This window comes from Hippocampus guttulatus, chromosome 18, assembly GCF_054856545.1.
Source record: "Hippocampus guttulatus isolate MCC_2025c chromosome 18, RoL_Hgut_1.0, whole genome shotgun sequence".
NCBI lineage: Eukaryota > Metazoa > Chordata > Actinopteri > Syngnathiformes > Syngnathidae > Hippocampus > Hippocampus guttulatus.
Window position 1 is genome coordinate 8,134,346 of NC_141278.1, and position 15,514 is coordinate 8,149,859.

At 43.9% G+C, this 15,514-nt stretch overlaps 2 protein-coding genes across 2 annotated transcripts in view; both read right to left on the bottom strand.

Annotated features, from left to right (window-relative positions):
* Positions 1-4,415: 4,415 nt before the first annotated feature.
* On the bottom strand, positions 4,416-9,327 carry gdf6b (growth differentiation factor 6b). Its single transcript, XM_086136820.1, has 2 exons — positions 8,931-9,327; positions 4,416-7,524 (listed from the first exon to the last, which is right to left on the bottom strand). Exons 1-2 carry the CDS (start codon positions 9,325-9,327, stop codon positions 6,656-6,658), a joined length of 1,266 nt encoding a protein of 421 aa, XP_085992946.1. The 3' UTR covers positions 4,416-6,655.
* A 1,617-nt stretch (positions 9,328-10,944) lies between these two features.
* pkhd1l1.1 (PKHD1 like 1, tandem duplicate 1) overlaps positions 10,945-15,514 on the bottom strand; it is a 31,530-nt gene continuing 26,960 nt past the window's right edge. Inside the window, exons 69-74 of the mRNA XM_086136782.1 lie at positions 14,656-14,813; positions 14,355-14,490; positions 13,670-14,011; positions 13,355-13,506; positions 13,130-13,276; positions 10,945-12,339 (exon numbers count right to left, since the gene is read on the bottom strand). Coding sequence (XP_085992908.1) covers positions 11,953-12,339; positions 13,130-13,276; positions 13,355-13,506; positions 13,670-14,011; positions 14,355-14,490; positions 14,656-14,813 — 1,322 coding nt within the window. The 3' untranslated portion in view covers positions 10,945-11,952. The remainder of the gene's footprint in view (positions 12,340-13,129; positions 13,277-13,354; positions 13,507-13,669; positions 14,012-14,354; positions 14,491-14,655; positions 14,814-15,514) is intronic.

The following is a 15,514-nucleotide window of genomic DNA, read 5'->3' on the forward strand; positions in this document are numbered from 1 at the left end:
TATATCAACATTGGCACAGAAATTTGAAGTTATTAAAAAAAGGAAAAGGTTACTTGTGTCATGTTTGCGTGATGGTTGTGGTCCCAAAAACAACAACTGAACAAAATGCATGAACCAAAAACACTGACAGGGGTAGGGTGGAGAAACTAAATCTAAAACACACAAGTCCTGAAAACCCCTAATAAACTAAAATAAAAAAAATCATGACAGTAAAACAAAACAATGTCACAACAGCACAATGATCCGACAAAAAACGGGGTAAAGACAAGGGAGGGGTGACAAGAACAGGTGGAAACAAAACGAAACAAAAAAAAAAAATCAAAAAAGTTATCTAAACAAAAACAAAATTGTGACAGGCAACCTCCCTCAAGAGAAAGATCCCAAACGGGGTTGCATAGCGGCCGCAGGACAACAGGATGTTGTGGCGCTGTCTTGGTTGACACGCTTCTGCAACTTCACATCGTGTGGTCATCGGGGGGGAGTGCCTCTGGATTGACAGCGGGGGGGGGGGGGGGGGTGCTTCAGCGCTATGGTGTGCTGAACCCCCTCATACAGGCTGTTAGTGTGAAGCGGTTGGGATGGTTCTTGTTCACGAGAGAGGGCAGGAAGGGGCGGGAGATTGACAGGTGGATCGGTGCAGCATCTGATGTGATGCAGACTTTGTATCGGTCTGTCATGTGGAAGAAGGAGCTGAGGCAAAAGGCAACACTCTCGGGTTACCGGTCGATCTACGTGCCTACCCTCACCTATGGTCACGAGCTGTGACTGAAAGAACGAGATCCCGGATATAAGCGGCCCAAATGAGTTTCCTCTGCAGGGTGTTCGGGCTCTCCCTAAGACATAAAATGAGTTACATCTGGGATGGGCTGAGTCAAACCGCTTCTCATCCATTTTGAGAGAAGCCTGATGAGGTGGCTCGGGCATCTGATTAGGATGCCTCCAGGATGCCTCCCTGGTGAGATGTTCCGAGCATGTCCCACTGGCACCCAGTGTGTGTGTGTGTGTGTGTGTGTGTGTGTACGCTCTGCGGCAGTGGATTAACCCGTACCAGATTCCGGACATTCCTTGACTGTGTGTGTGAATGTGTGTGTGTCGTCTTTTGTCGTTTAAGGTGATTGACGCTATTTGCCACCATTAGACTCCGCTGCCTCATTGACCTCTGAACCCTGACGACCGGGAAAGATTTAGCGCTTGCAGCGCAATCAACACCTAAAGGTCAAAGAGGGACAGCCAAGTTTGGGCAGGGAGATGGTGGGGGTGGGTACTGTGGCTCCAGCGGAACGCATGAAGACCACTTTAAAGAGCGACATGGGTTACAGGATACACCCTTGAGGAACACCATAAAATCCTTGCTTGTAGTTTCGTAAACACATTGGTTAAAAGTCTGTGTTTGGGTTTCAAATCTGGGTTAGGATTTCAATCATGGTTTGAAGTCAGGGTTCGGGCTTTGAAGAAGGTTAAGTGTTTAAAATTAGGGTTTCAAGACAAGCTTGGGTTAGCATGTCAAATTTGGATGAAGGTTTCAAGCTAGGGTTAGAGTTTCAATGCATGCTTTTAAACTGGTTTAGTATCAATGAAGATGATGATAAAGAAATCCAGAACGGGGTTAGGGTTTCAAACCAAGAACTTTCCAAATGCCAGGAATTGCCTTTCAAGCAAGTGCTGAATGTGCATTAGGGGGAACTTTGAGCTCTGATAAATCTCAGCAGCGAGTTAACGTGAGGTTGATGCATCATGTCTTGCGTGGACAGTTTCAAGGTGGTCCACCGACACACGAGTCAAATACCCACACACACAAAAATTCTCCAGGCAGTAATCCCACATTGTGCATTTCAAAATGGCTGCCAAGCACCATGTTATGTCATCAAGTCACGCAAAAGACCTGAAAACCTATTGCCTATTTTAGACGCTACCATTACCCTTGTTTGTAACGTAACCAAACCCCGTTTTGAGATTTGAATTTGTGCATTTGTGTGTGTGCGCATGCGTGTGCATTTGACAAAAGTGGGAGCTTTTCTGTTCTGTCAATGGAAAAAAAAAAATCTTTGTGGTTACCCACTGGAAGACCCCAGGGACCCCCCCCCCCCCCCCATAGCCTACTTCCCCTACCCCTGTCAGCACTTCCTCAGTGAGCACATTGGCGTCACCTTGCATTTCCCGTCCGGCCGCTCGCGGGCTACATCACGTTTTGGGTTTCCCTCCAAAGGCAAAACATCGTTTTTGCCTTTTTTTACTTTGATTGACGGCCCCCCGCCCACCCTTCGCACACCTACCACCACATTTAGGCCCCCACTGTTCCTTCTACAGTACAAGCCGGTACATCACAGTTTGCTGTCCTAATGTCATTTTGAAACCTTAACCCCGTCTTGAAACCCAAATTTGAAACCCGAAGCTTTGTTCAAAATGCGACCTGGGCTTGAGATTCTGTCTTCAAACTGTAATTTGAACCCCTCACCCTTGTTTGAAACACTAATTCAGTTTTAGGACCACCAACCGAAACCTATTCTTAAACTGGAACTCTTGTTTGAAACCCTATCTATCCCTAAAACCCTACATTGAAACCCTAAATCTTTGTTGAGTACCTAGCGAGGCTTGAAACTGTACGTTGAAAGCCTAATCCTCTTTGAAACTCTACCCAGGCTTGTATTCTTACTCTGATTGACACCCAAACTTGAAACCCTATTAAAAAAAAAACTGTTGTTTGAAACCCTTCCCAGGCTTAAAACCCCAATTTGAGACCATAACTCTAATTTGAAACCCTAATTGCGGCTTGGAGCCCATCTTTAAAACCGTAACTTTTGTTTGGTGGGGGGGGGGGGGGGGACTCACCTCGTATGTCGTGTCATTCCCCTTTGATGTGATGACCAGCCGTTGTGACATAATGAGCTCTCGGCAGACACTTTTAAATCATGTCGGGAGGGGGGCCGTGGTGGGGTGGATTTTCTCATCTGGTTTGTGTTTCCAAGTGCAGACGGATTGGAAAGCAACACATAAAACCATCGTTATCACCCTAAACCAATGGCACTCGGGTCTAAATTGTCTGATGGACACTTGCTCTGTTTTTACTTACTAAAACACACACACACACACACACACACACACAAGAACGGATGTCAAGTGCAGTCATGAGAGACGGCTGCAAGTTCCTATTGCAAACATGTGTCCTCATCCTCCCCATCCCTATGTGACAGTAAAAGATGAAAAAAAGAGAATCACACATAAAAAAGACTAACTTGGCCTAGCCGACACACACATATACACATTAAACTCATACGACGTCCATCAGGGCTCCATCCTGGGGCCTCTTGTTTTCCTTTTACACCCCAAACCCTTTATGAAGTGCGTGCTTGCGTGTGAGTGAGACTTCCTCCCATCACGCTTTATTATGTACACCTGCAGATTTAAGATACATTTTTTTTCGTCTTTGTTGTGCTCAACCTGCTGTTCCTGCAGATGCCGCGAAGTCCTCTAGTTGCCCCAGGCGAGAGTTGGATTTTCATAGATAGGGGCAAAAAACAGGTGTACCTAATTCTGTGTCCGGTGTGTTTATTTCGAGGCTTTTTCTCAAACTGTTGCAACATTTCCTGTCAACTCTTCTTGTTTTCTGGCTTCTAATTCCACATTGAAATTCTTTCTCCTGCCTTGTCTTTGTCCACTTGTGCGAGACATTGATGCCGCTTCCATGCTGATGACAACAGCCCCATCCTGTGTGTCTTTGTACATAGCTTCCATTTCGCAGCAAATCTTCTGGAGAGCAGGAACGCCTCCTGGGGGGCTACAGCAGAGATGTCGCATTCTGCTCTTTTGTCTCCTCCTCCTTTTTTTTTTATATCTCACCTTGTAATTGGGCATTTTAGTCCAGCCTTTTAGAGGTTGTTTAGTGCCTCCCAACACCCCTGCCTCTCTCTCTCTCACACACACACACATAGACATACACACACAAATGAAACGAGGACAATAGGCCACTTAAACTTTGAACCCCGGATGGAGAAGTCAGTTTTAATCTGATGTCGGGATCTTCCACTACCATTGTCCCACTGTAGAGTAAAGAAGGGTCAGCCATTGCATCTGTACGCCAATTTGTTTGTCCAGTATTAGCCAACACACACACACACGCGCACACACACACTGAGGCCACCCAGGGAAGGTGGCACTGGGCCCACTTGTCTGGTGACCCCCTCTTGACCCCACAGCCTTTTTTGACATAAGACAAGAAGAGTTTCATCCATGCAAACCAGTTTTGGGGACTGTCGTGCAGTGCTAAACAAATAAGACATCCCTCAGGGGTCCATCCTGGAGCCCTTTGCTTTCATCAAAGTTAGAATTCCATCCCAGAAATTGTTAAATTACACATTAAACTTAGACATGTTTTCTTTCCTTTAATTCTTACTCTATATGTCTTGTATTACATTTCACATGAATATAATTATTTAGCTGAGCAATTTTATGTGAAAAATCAATAATATAAAATACTTAGTAAATATTTAAAAAAGGAAGAAAAGCACAGTATATAACTCTTCAGCCTGAAATGATCATTTTAAGACAGACGTGCTATTGTCTGACAGCATGAATCTCACACAAAAACATCTAGCATGTGTTCACAATAACTTACCAAAAAAAAAAAAAAATTATCAATTGCACATCAAATATTTACATGCGGTACTTTTTTTTTATCATCAGTGCATCAGAAATGAACAACAAAAATCTAAATTTGAGGACACTGAAGACACTGCACACTGAAATATTTCCACATTTGAATTCAGACAAATAAAAATTATGACATTTCACAGGCTGCAGACCAGCAATGTAACAATAGAGTTGATCCATCCATCCATCCATCTATCCATTTTCTTATCCTCATGATGGTCGCGGGTGTGCTGGATCCCAGCCGTCTTCGGGCAGTAGGCGGGGTACACCCGGAACTGGTTGCCAGCCAATCGTAGGGCACAATTAGACGAACAACCATTTGCACTCACACACACACACACACACACCGAGGGACAATTTTAGAGTGTTCCATTAACCTGCCAGGCATGTTTTTGAAATGTAGAGGCAACCAGAGTACCCAAAGAAAACCCACGCCAGCACGGGGAGAGCATGCAAACTCCACGAAGGAAGCCCCGAGCCGGAATCGAACTAGAGAAGATACGATAATATATAGAGATAATTTGACTATAAATAAACTGTTCTGCAGTAGAAGTCGATGTATATAAAGTTTATGAAATGTAAATGTATTTTTGGAAGGGGAAAGTGCATTTTGTGTGACTAAAAGATTGCCGCCTGTGTTAAGCAACGCTAAAGGCTAACATCTGACGTGCATGTGGTCATTGTGCTAAGCTAGTTGGTTGGCTCTTCCTGCCAAGGAAGTTAAATGAGTAAACCAACAACTTTGAAATATGTCTAGATAATGATTGTGTGGCAACTCTTTCCACCAAATGATCCTTGAAAGGGTTTTGCTGAACAAGCTGACCGCATGTGTCAAACAGTGCTATTTCCTAATCCGGTTTTAATGCTAAGCTAGTGCTTTCCGGTTGAGGAGCAGCTACCTCCGTCAAGTCGCTTTTTGGGGGGGAGGGTTATTTAACTATACTGCCATCCCATTTTCAAAGCAACCCATTTTTGCTCAACATTATAAACAACTGTCTTTTGCTGCTAAAGGATTTTCTTACTTGAGCTGTATCTCTGACTGAATGTTTTCACCACACGGGATTTAATGACCACGCTTACGTGAATCCTAACGGGAAACATCACACTTACGAAGCAGTTTTTTACTTCTGAAGGTGTTCAATTCAATACTAATCCAAATTAGGAATGCTCGGCCTTGGCACAGGTTTGCAGCCTTGTGCCCCCCGAAATAATCCTTTCAACACTCTTCTTATCTTCGGAACAAATGTGCGCTCTTTAAATGTCAAACAACTTGAAATGAATGACTGACATTTTCTTTGTACCTATTTATGTTGAACTACATTATTTTACTTGCTATTACCTCTCTTTAGCTGAGATAGTCCAATATCAAGACCTTAAATAGACAGCACAGTTTCACCCAAAAAGTCAGCTGGCATAGGCTCGAGCACAGGGGTCGGGACTAAGAGAGCCATAAAATCAAAATAACGTAGGCCACTATCATCCAATCAAAATTGCTCCTGGACCCAAATGCAGCCCTGAACAGGACATGAGCAGTGAAAAATCGATGGATGGATAAAACAAGCGAGAATATTTTGTTTGATCTGTGAACCACATGCAATCATCAAAAGAGCCACATCTGGCTTGCGAGCCATAGGTTCCCCATCCCTGCTCTAGCACCACGTGACCCTGAACCAGATAAGCGGTGTTGAAAATGTTAGGATGGATAGATTATTGCACAGGTGTGCCTTTGGCTGGCCACAATAAAAGGACACTGAAAATGTGCTGTTTTACTGTATTGGGGGTCAATCATAAGTTATTTTTGGTCAATCATTTACCCAGTTCAAGTTAAATTGGGTTACGTCAATTTGGAAATTTGAAGGGAACTGGACGGAGGAGTTTTCTTGGTGGTTTTACGGATGAAGAACAATGCAGGAATATATGTTATGAGGTATGTACTCATCACTAAATCCACTTCAGACCGTTCAGGATTCAAAGCCGCCAAAGGGTCCAGAGTCCAGGGTCCAAAGTCCTACCTGCAACCGCAAGCCTCGACCACCATGTCCTCGTATTGCTTGTAGACCACGTTGTTGCCCGAGTCGATGTAGAGGATGCTGATGGGGCTGAGCTTAGCCGGAGCGCAGCAGCTGGGCGGCATGTGTCCCGGGTTCATGGAGTTCATCAGGGTCTGGATGATGGCGTGGTTGGTGGGTTCCAAGTGTGAGCGCAGCGGGAAATCACACACGCCCTCGCAGTGGAATGCCTCATAGTCCAGCGGGGCGATGATCCAGTCGTCCCAGCCCAGCTCACGGAAGTTGACTCGTAGTGGTTTCTTACTGCACCTGGTCCTGGATCTCTTGCCCGTCCGTTTCCCATGGCGGCTCCTGGATGCCGCCGTCCGCCTGCTGCGTCCGGATTTGAACCCGGGCGCACGGTTTTTGGCTCGACCCGCCCGTTTCTCGCCGAAGAGCGTCTGCCTCCGCTTGGATCTGGTGAAGACCACCAGGATGGCCTTCTTCTGCCGGGGCCTAGCATGCCGGTGCAGACCCAGTAGGCTCAGATCCAGCTGTCTTTCAGAGTTCTCTGACTCGGCCATGAGCTCCAGGCAGAAGTGTTTCCCGACGCTCTCCTCCTGGCGCCTCCATTCTTTGAACAGCTCCCACACATCTAGGACCTCCCATCTGGGTCTGGACCATTCCTGCAGCTCCAGGGTTTTGGAGTCTAGGAGCCGCCGGTCCTGGCACGAGAGCAGATGAAGCTCCACGGGCTCAGACAGGCCAACATTGCCGGACAATTTGGTGTAGAACCTCAGCTCAGCTCCCAGGACCTCTGCTTTTTTTGAGAGGGTGGACACGTCGAAGAGATAATGTTGCCTTCTGAGAGGAGAAAGCAGGAGATCGTCTGAGGAAAGATGATACACAGTCAAAAAAATAAATAAATCCAGGTGAATTATTGTGCAATAAATGCACCAAAAAACATCACAAGAACAAACTAAAATGGATAAAATGATTGCTTGAAAAACAAGCAACAGAAAACGAAAGAAAGCTAAACAAATCTGTATCGATGAGGTACACAAAGTATTGTCCAAAGGCCATAAAACAGTAAGAACACATAAAAACCAAAACAAATCATGAAAAAAAAATAATTCACATGAAATATTGTGTAATTTGTTAGATCTTGTCCAATTTTCCAAAAACGAAAAATTGTCCACTAACTTAATAAACGCACACCCCCAAAAAATATTTGAGAGACTACAGCCCAAAGCGGGCTGGCAGAGGCTCCAGCACACCCACGACTCTCGTGAGGATAAGCAACTCCAATAATGGATGAAGGGATGATCCATGAAAAACTCACTGAAAAACATGCTAAAACGCAAAACAAATAAAACTAATAGTGCAAAAAACAAATTTCACAAAGGTTGAACAAAACAAACAAAAAATTCCATAAAACAAACACACGAAAGCACAGTAAATTATTTTGCACATACTTAGTCAACCGTCCACGAAAAACAAAAACAAATTCTTGGCCAAACACTCAAAAACACCAAAAACATGTCCAACAACAAAAAATATATTCTCCAACAACAAATAAATTACTCAACAAAAACATTCAAAAACACCTTTAGTGCATGGCCATGAGTGAAAAGATCATGCACATAACTTTTCCACAAAACACACAAATAACACAGCCAAAACCAATTTAAAAACTAAATGATCCCCCAAAAACAAGAAAAACGAAATAATTGCAAAATTTAAAAAAAGAACTTACAAAACGGATAAAATTCAATAAGCAAATAGAAGAAATTGTCTTTGCAAAACATTAAAGATAACAAACAAGAGAAACAAATAACTACAAATCGCAATTAAATAACACAAATAAAATCGTCACCAACAAAAAAAAAAGCTCACCGTCCAACACAAAATAAAATAACACAAAACAAATTGTCTGCCTCAAAAAACAAACAAAAAACCCCACCACAACAAAATTCAAAACCTAGTCAAAAAGAAGAACGAACAGAAATAAACAATTCTGTCCACAAAACAACACAGACATCACAAAACCAAACAACCCCCCCTGCAAAAAAAAAAAAACCTGAACAAATTTCCCATCGAAAAACAAACCCAACAAATGCACAATAACTTCCCAAAACACACTAAAAACAAGAAGAAACTAAACGAATCGTCCACAAAAACAACAACTAGAAAACTGTGACATCACAAAATCAAACTTAAAAAAAAAGCCACGTTAAACACACCACCCAAAACTATTGTAAGAAATGTGTTGCAATTGTTCGCGTGCGTGTTTACCTTGTCCGTGGTCCACAAAACTAGTGATGGTGTTGGCCGCCTTGGAGGACCGGAAAAAACTGGCGTTGAGTCCCAGCTTCTCGGCCGTGGAAAAGGTCTTGTAGATGGACATCATGTAGTCGTGGGGCTCCACGCGGAACTCCCTCAAATAGCGGGTTGCCTCAGCCTGTTTGGCCGCCTTGCCCGGTGGCGAGAGGGTCAGGGGGCGCCCGGGGGGCAGCCGCCAGGCGAACACCAGAGCCCCGCACAGAGCGGCCACGAGAGAGACGTCCATGGGGGCCCTGGGAGGAGGGGCCGTGGGGTGCCACACACGCAATTTAGCGTCCAAGCAAAGTGCGCGCGGCGCGTCAAGACAGGCAAAGTTAAGTGTTAAACGCCCCCCCCCCCCACACCCCATCCTAAAATGAAGGCTGTAAAAGTCTTTGTGGGAGTCCTATACACGCAGTCACTCCTCCCCTGGCGAGGGAGCTGAAAAGATGCCTCTCTCTTTCTTTCTTTCTTTCTTTTTCGTTCTTTCTTTTGCTCGGATAGTGTTGCTCTGAGCTGCAGTCTCCGCGCGATGCGTGCGGCAGCTGCCATGGAGCAATTGTGCCCTCTAGTGAAGCGCAAAATAACGCACGCAAAAAAAAAAAAAAAACCGCCAGGCGGACGTCGATCAGGACCATGGACAGTGGAATGAACATTTCAAGGCATCTACGTGTATTTCTCGTAGTTTATTGTCCTCGTGAATGAGGCTGACTTCCGATGAGAGAAGTGAGAACGATGAAAATAAAACATTTTGCGCAACATAGCAAGCAAGCTGTTTTTACTTCTATCGTTAAGTTGGGGTTAAATTAAAACTCTTTCATTCCACAAGACGTACTTGTACGTCTTTTTAAAATTAGGCTCCGCCTACCAAGGACGTACTTGTACGTCTAAGTCTTTTTTTTTTTGCGTCATAGAGAGGAGGAGAGTCTGATGCAATCTGTGAATGAGAATAAGCCGTTTGCATTGTAAATCATGTAAAAAAACGACCTGTAGGTGGCAGTGGTGTCTCCTGTGATTGAAATGCATACTTTTACAAAAAGCAGAATCACCATTTTCATGAAATTTAGCCATTTTGTAATGCTGATTGCTGAAGAATGGATAAAGATAGAAACAATTTTTTTTTCTGCTGAAAGAAGAGAGTCCAAATTTTATTTTGGTAGGCTGCGTGTTCATATAGCATTAGAAGTAGAATTTTTTGTGAATGCAAACACTTTGTTTTTTTCCTTTCTAGCCCCCAATTTTGCTGCTGTAGACTGTAAATTTCCCCAGTGTGGGACAAATACAGGATATCTTATTTAATTTTATAACCAAATATTCTGTGGGCCTTGCAAGATCAGTCAAAATCCAGTAAAACGCTGGGATTGAAGGGGTTGCTCCAGTGAAAATGGTTGGGATTGAATGAGTTAAAGGGACAACCGTTCCTGTAAACCACGGGTGTCAAACTTATTTTAGTCGCGTTGGAGTAACATCTTCCTTCGGAGGGCGGCCCGGTGGTCCAGGGGTTAGCATGTCGACCTCACAGTGCAGAGGTACCGGGTTCAATTCCAGCTCCGGCCTCCCTGTGTGGAGTTTGCATGTTCTCCCCGGGCCTGCGTGGGTTTTCTATGGGTACTCCGGTTTCCTCCCACATTCCAAAAACATGCATGGTAGGCTGATTGAACACTCTAAAATTGTCCCTTAGTGTGAGTGCGAGTGCGGATGGTTGTTTGTCTCTGTGTGCCCTGCGATTGGCTGGCAACCAGTTCAGGGTGTACCCTGCCTGAAGACGGCTGGGATAGGCTCCAGCAACCCACTTGACCCTTGTGAGGATAAGCGGATCGGAAAATCGATGGATGGATGAATCTTCCCTTGGAGGGTCATTATGATAGTGAAACCACAAAATTATTACTTGTACACAACAAATAGATTGCTAGTTTGGAAATCAGTCAAATCAATTATAATAGTTTGTTCAATTATTGTTCAAGTGAGTGTATACAGGGTAACAGAATTATTGCAAAAATTTCAACGTTATTTATTACACCTGATAATTTGACATTTCGGTACAGATTTTAACAAGTTGACGCACATGATTTGCTTTCGCGGGCCACATAAAATGACCTGACGGGCCGGATCTGGCCCCCGGGCCTTGAGTTTGACACCAGTGCAGTAAACACTTATTTCTTTGTTGTGAAATACCCGAAGCCAATTTTCATGACAGCAAAAATTCAAACATTTCGTTGAAATGACCAACTTAAAATGTTATCAAAGTTTGTTGCATTGAAATTATGCGTTCACCCAACACTTATTTTTAGTCTTATCTTTATTTTTGTTGTGCAGCTGGACTGATCACTAGGCAATGACAAAGCGCATGTAGTCTTTAATGCCATTTGACTTCTGGCAAGAGAAGTGGGATACACTCTAGAATATTTCTTTGTTTATATGTATCTCGCAAATTAGCTGGTGACCGGTCAGTAAATGTTTTTACACGTTTCCCCCCTCAATTGAATTGAGCATCATAGACTTTAATAACTTGACATTTGCAATTTCTGGAGAATTTTGAGTGTGAATGTGGAAATGCTGAATGGAAAAATAAAGAAGCTGCATGTAGAATTAGATGAATGAACTAGAATGAATTGAATTTCTAATGGGAACCATGTGAACCTGGGATGTTACGCGTCCCAATGGGAACAAATGGGAAAATGTAGAATTTTGGGAAAACTGCACATTTTTGGAACCAGTAAAATATAAAATAGCTAGCAAGATGTGATTTATTATTATTTTTGGAATATGAATTACATGTAAGTAGTTGCATGTCAAAATAATGGTCAAGAGAGAAATGGGAATAACATGCTTTTAGCACTCACACAATTAATGCACAAATAAGTAAGAAGAAAATCATATTTTGAGTTTGTAAACCCAAATTATTATTGTTAATATTATTAAATTATCACAGAAAATGGATAGATGATTTAACCTGGCACATTTTTTGTCCCAGGTGGTGACTGGACAGCGCACCCTAACAAATGGGCAGGTCATCGGTACAGCAGGCGAATGTGTAAATGACGCTGACCAGGCACAAACTCCCAGGCAAGACGGTGCTACCCATGGCGAACACACTGTCGTCAGGTACGGTGGCTCGCGTGATGTTGTCAAAGGGTGTCGGAGTGGGCGTGGGGATCTCCCGGACGCTGAATTCCTGCGAGGTGGCACGCCAGTCGTTCAAGCTGAACACCATGGTGAGGTTGTCGCCACTGTTGACCACCGACAGGTCGCTGAAGTTGGCCCAGCAGGAGCGGAATAAGATGGTGGAGTTGCCTTCCAGGCCGTTCACGCTGGCGCCGGTGGAGTCCTTCAGGGTGGCCGTCACCGTCATGGTGGTCACACCCACCGAGACGCAGTCGCCCTGGAGGTCAAAATTGTTGGGAGCGGTGTTTTACGGTGTGTCGGAGTGGAACGCGGCCTCGCTCTAGTGGTATGTGAAAGAATTGCTGCTTGAATTTGAGTGTTTTGAAAGCAAAGTGTTTTTTTTGTTGAGTTCTTTTACGGTGGAAAATACAGGTATCTCTTGTCGCAAATTGATTTAATTTTTTTAATGTATTCATTGTAGTTAGTTTTATTTTGCGTGATTTATTTTACATTTTTATTTTTCGTTTTTTTTGGACATTGTTTTCATTTTTCTGGCATTGTTTTTTTTTTATAAAATATTTTCAATTTTTATTTTAAATTTATATGGAAGTGTAATATTCAGGATTTTTGATTTGTATTTCAGAAAATGTATTAATTTTTTTGTCGTGGTTTTTAATTTTTGTTTCGTTTTTTTTTCAATTTTAGAAAAAACATTTTTTTGCTAAATCTTTACAAGTTTTCCCGCATAATTTTATTTTTGTCCAATGTATTTTTATTTTAAATAAGTACAGTACAGTATTTAGGAACGATTACATCCTTGTCTTGTAGTTCCTGAAAACGTATTTTTGTAATTCAAGTGTTGGACTATTTTCTTTACATTTTAAGAAATTGCAAAAAATTCAACAGTAATTTCACTTCTCGATCAGCCTCTTCAAGAAACGACTTTCTTCAGGTTGCCGATTGGCAGTATCGATAGTCGTCAAGGGTTTTATGGAATTTTTCAAAAAGTGAATGTGCTTTTTTTGGGGGGGGCTGAGGTTGTCGAGTAAATACGTGTAGCGGCTCACCTGCTGGTCCACGGCCATGATGCTTGGCTGCTGCATCAGCGGCCCCCCGTAGTTACCCGCGATGGGCTCCTGCACCACGAGCAGCTTCTCCACGCTGGACACGTGGCTCACTTTCGGCTCCTCTCTTGTCACTTCCACAGAGGCCTCCTGCATGCCCAGGCCAAGGTATGATTTCCCTTCCTGGGTTTTATTTTGTTGTGTCATTCACAGTGATTTTGGTCTTACTTCGTTCCAGCGAGGGTCCGAAGACGGAGGCGGGGGCGCAATCACTCCCACTGACGAGATGTTGAACCCGATGGACTGACTGAGGTTGCCCGAGATGGCCGCCTGACCCAAATTGTCTGCAATGTTCTGCAATACCTTGAAATCCTCCTCACCTGGGGGCACAAAATCAGGAATGCTGAGGCTTTAAGGCTAATTGATATTTTGTGAGAGAGTACCCACAAGAAAATACAAAAAATTTATGGGATTCAAATCCATAACCTCAAAACTGTGACGAAGACATGTTAGCCAATTAGTCCACCATGATCCAAATCTCACCATCGGTGGTGTTGGAGATCTGCTGGACTGGCGGCTTCTTGATCTCCACCTCCACCGTCAAGCCAGTGGACCTCTTCCTCCGCCTGGATTCCTCCCTGATGATCTTGGTGACCCGAATCATGTTGGACGGGACCTTGAAGAAGGCGGCCAGGTTGCGGATCAGGTTGTCACTAAAGAACTCGTCCTCAGTCATGGTGGGCAGGTTGAATGAGATGAAGAGCTTGGCTCCCATCCGGATCTCCACGGGCTCCGATCCTCTCAGCAGGACCTTCAACATCTTGGAGGTCCGATCAAAGAAGTTGGTGCCCAGTGTGGAGCCGTTGAGCTCTGGGACGTATTGACCTGCAGGCAAAACATGTATATTTTTGACAACTCATTTAGGTGACAAGAGAGAGGCCAGGTCTGCTAGCTTAATGCTAAAACATAATGGGAAACACCATAGACAGGCTAATGAAAAATTAGCATCAATATTGCACAATTTATAAACCTTTGAACAACTTGTATAGCAACACAAACACATGTTGGACACATGTAGACAAACAATATTACAAAAGTCATAGTCATATGTTCTTTATCCTCTGCGAAAAGTATGAATGTTAACTAATATTACGGCTGCTTCCTCGTATGTTCTGTTCCCTAGTGGCCACACACACGCACACATTTGGCTCTATTTGATGTTTAATACCATCGTAGGTGGGCTCCTTGAGGGTGAAGTCGGTGTTGTCGTCATTCCACTCGGCATTGGTGGGTGCCACCAGCTGGTTGCCGACGTACACGTCCATCTGCTGCGGCTTGGAGTAGAAGACGGACACCAGCACACTCTGCGGGGAACCAAACAACAAAATAAAGCCATCAACAATCATCTACATACAGTAAATAACGTCAAAAGTATTTGAAGGAAAATAAATTGCATACTTTTTATTTGACAGGAAACCGGAACATAATGTGGACATGCATTTTTATTCTTTTTTTAAATGTACTCTGACCTCGTTCTCGTCGGCGTTGAGCATCATGAGTCGCAGCTTTTGAGGACTGGTGCTCGTGAAGAAAACGTCCACAGCGCGCCCTGTGGCCACGATGCTGTGGAAGAGGGACACCCTCTTCTGACACGTGTAACCTGAACACCAGCCGTGGTCCTGAGGGCCTGGACACACACACACAAAAACACACACACACACAAACACACAGAAACTTTTTACGATGAGGAATATTTATGCGCATTCATGTGAATCAAGTGGAGCAGTGACGTGAACAGCTGAACTTTAATTGAGGTTCCGCACTTTATAGCGGCAGGTGCTTCACAAGTCCCATTTTAGGTGAGTTTGAATATGAGTGGCTCATTCTTAACACAGCCACGTTCCAATTTGTATCTAAGTAACCGTAACTGAGTTATTTTAATGAGTAACTGTCAGAGGAATCTATGAGCAAAATTGTATCATGTTTAAAGTTTCATTTAATCTGGGCACATCTAAACGTTTGGGTGCGTATCCAGCACCCCCAAATTCCTGTGCACAAAGCCGGAGGGCTGTTGAAGTCCACAATTAGCACGTCAATACAGGTGGGCGATCACGGGGGAGAGGGCGAAACTCGGTCACAAAAGGGGAATGAATAATTCGGGAACAGCGGTTGAGCAACAAAAGACCAGTTGAGAACACCCGTCGCGCCCAGACGACATTGACCATCCGCAAAATCTACAACATGCTAATTCGATGTAGACCAGCCAGAAAAGGCGCCAATGTACTGGTGGTTCAAGTTTGAAAAACAGGTAACCAATCACTACCGAGGGGCCGGACCGGGGGTGCGGCATGCAAATATCGGGGGCAGTGTTTTCCTTGTATGTTACAA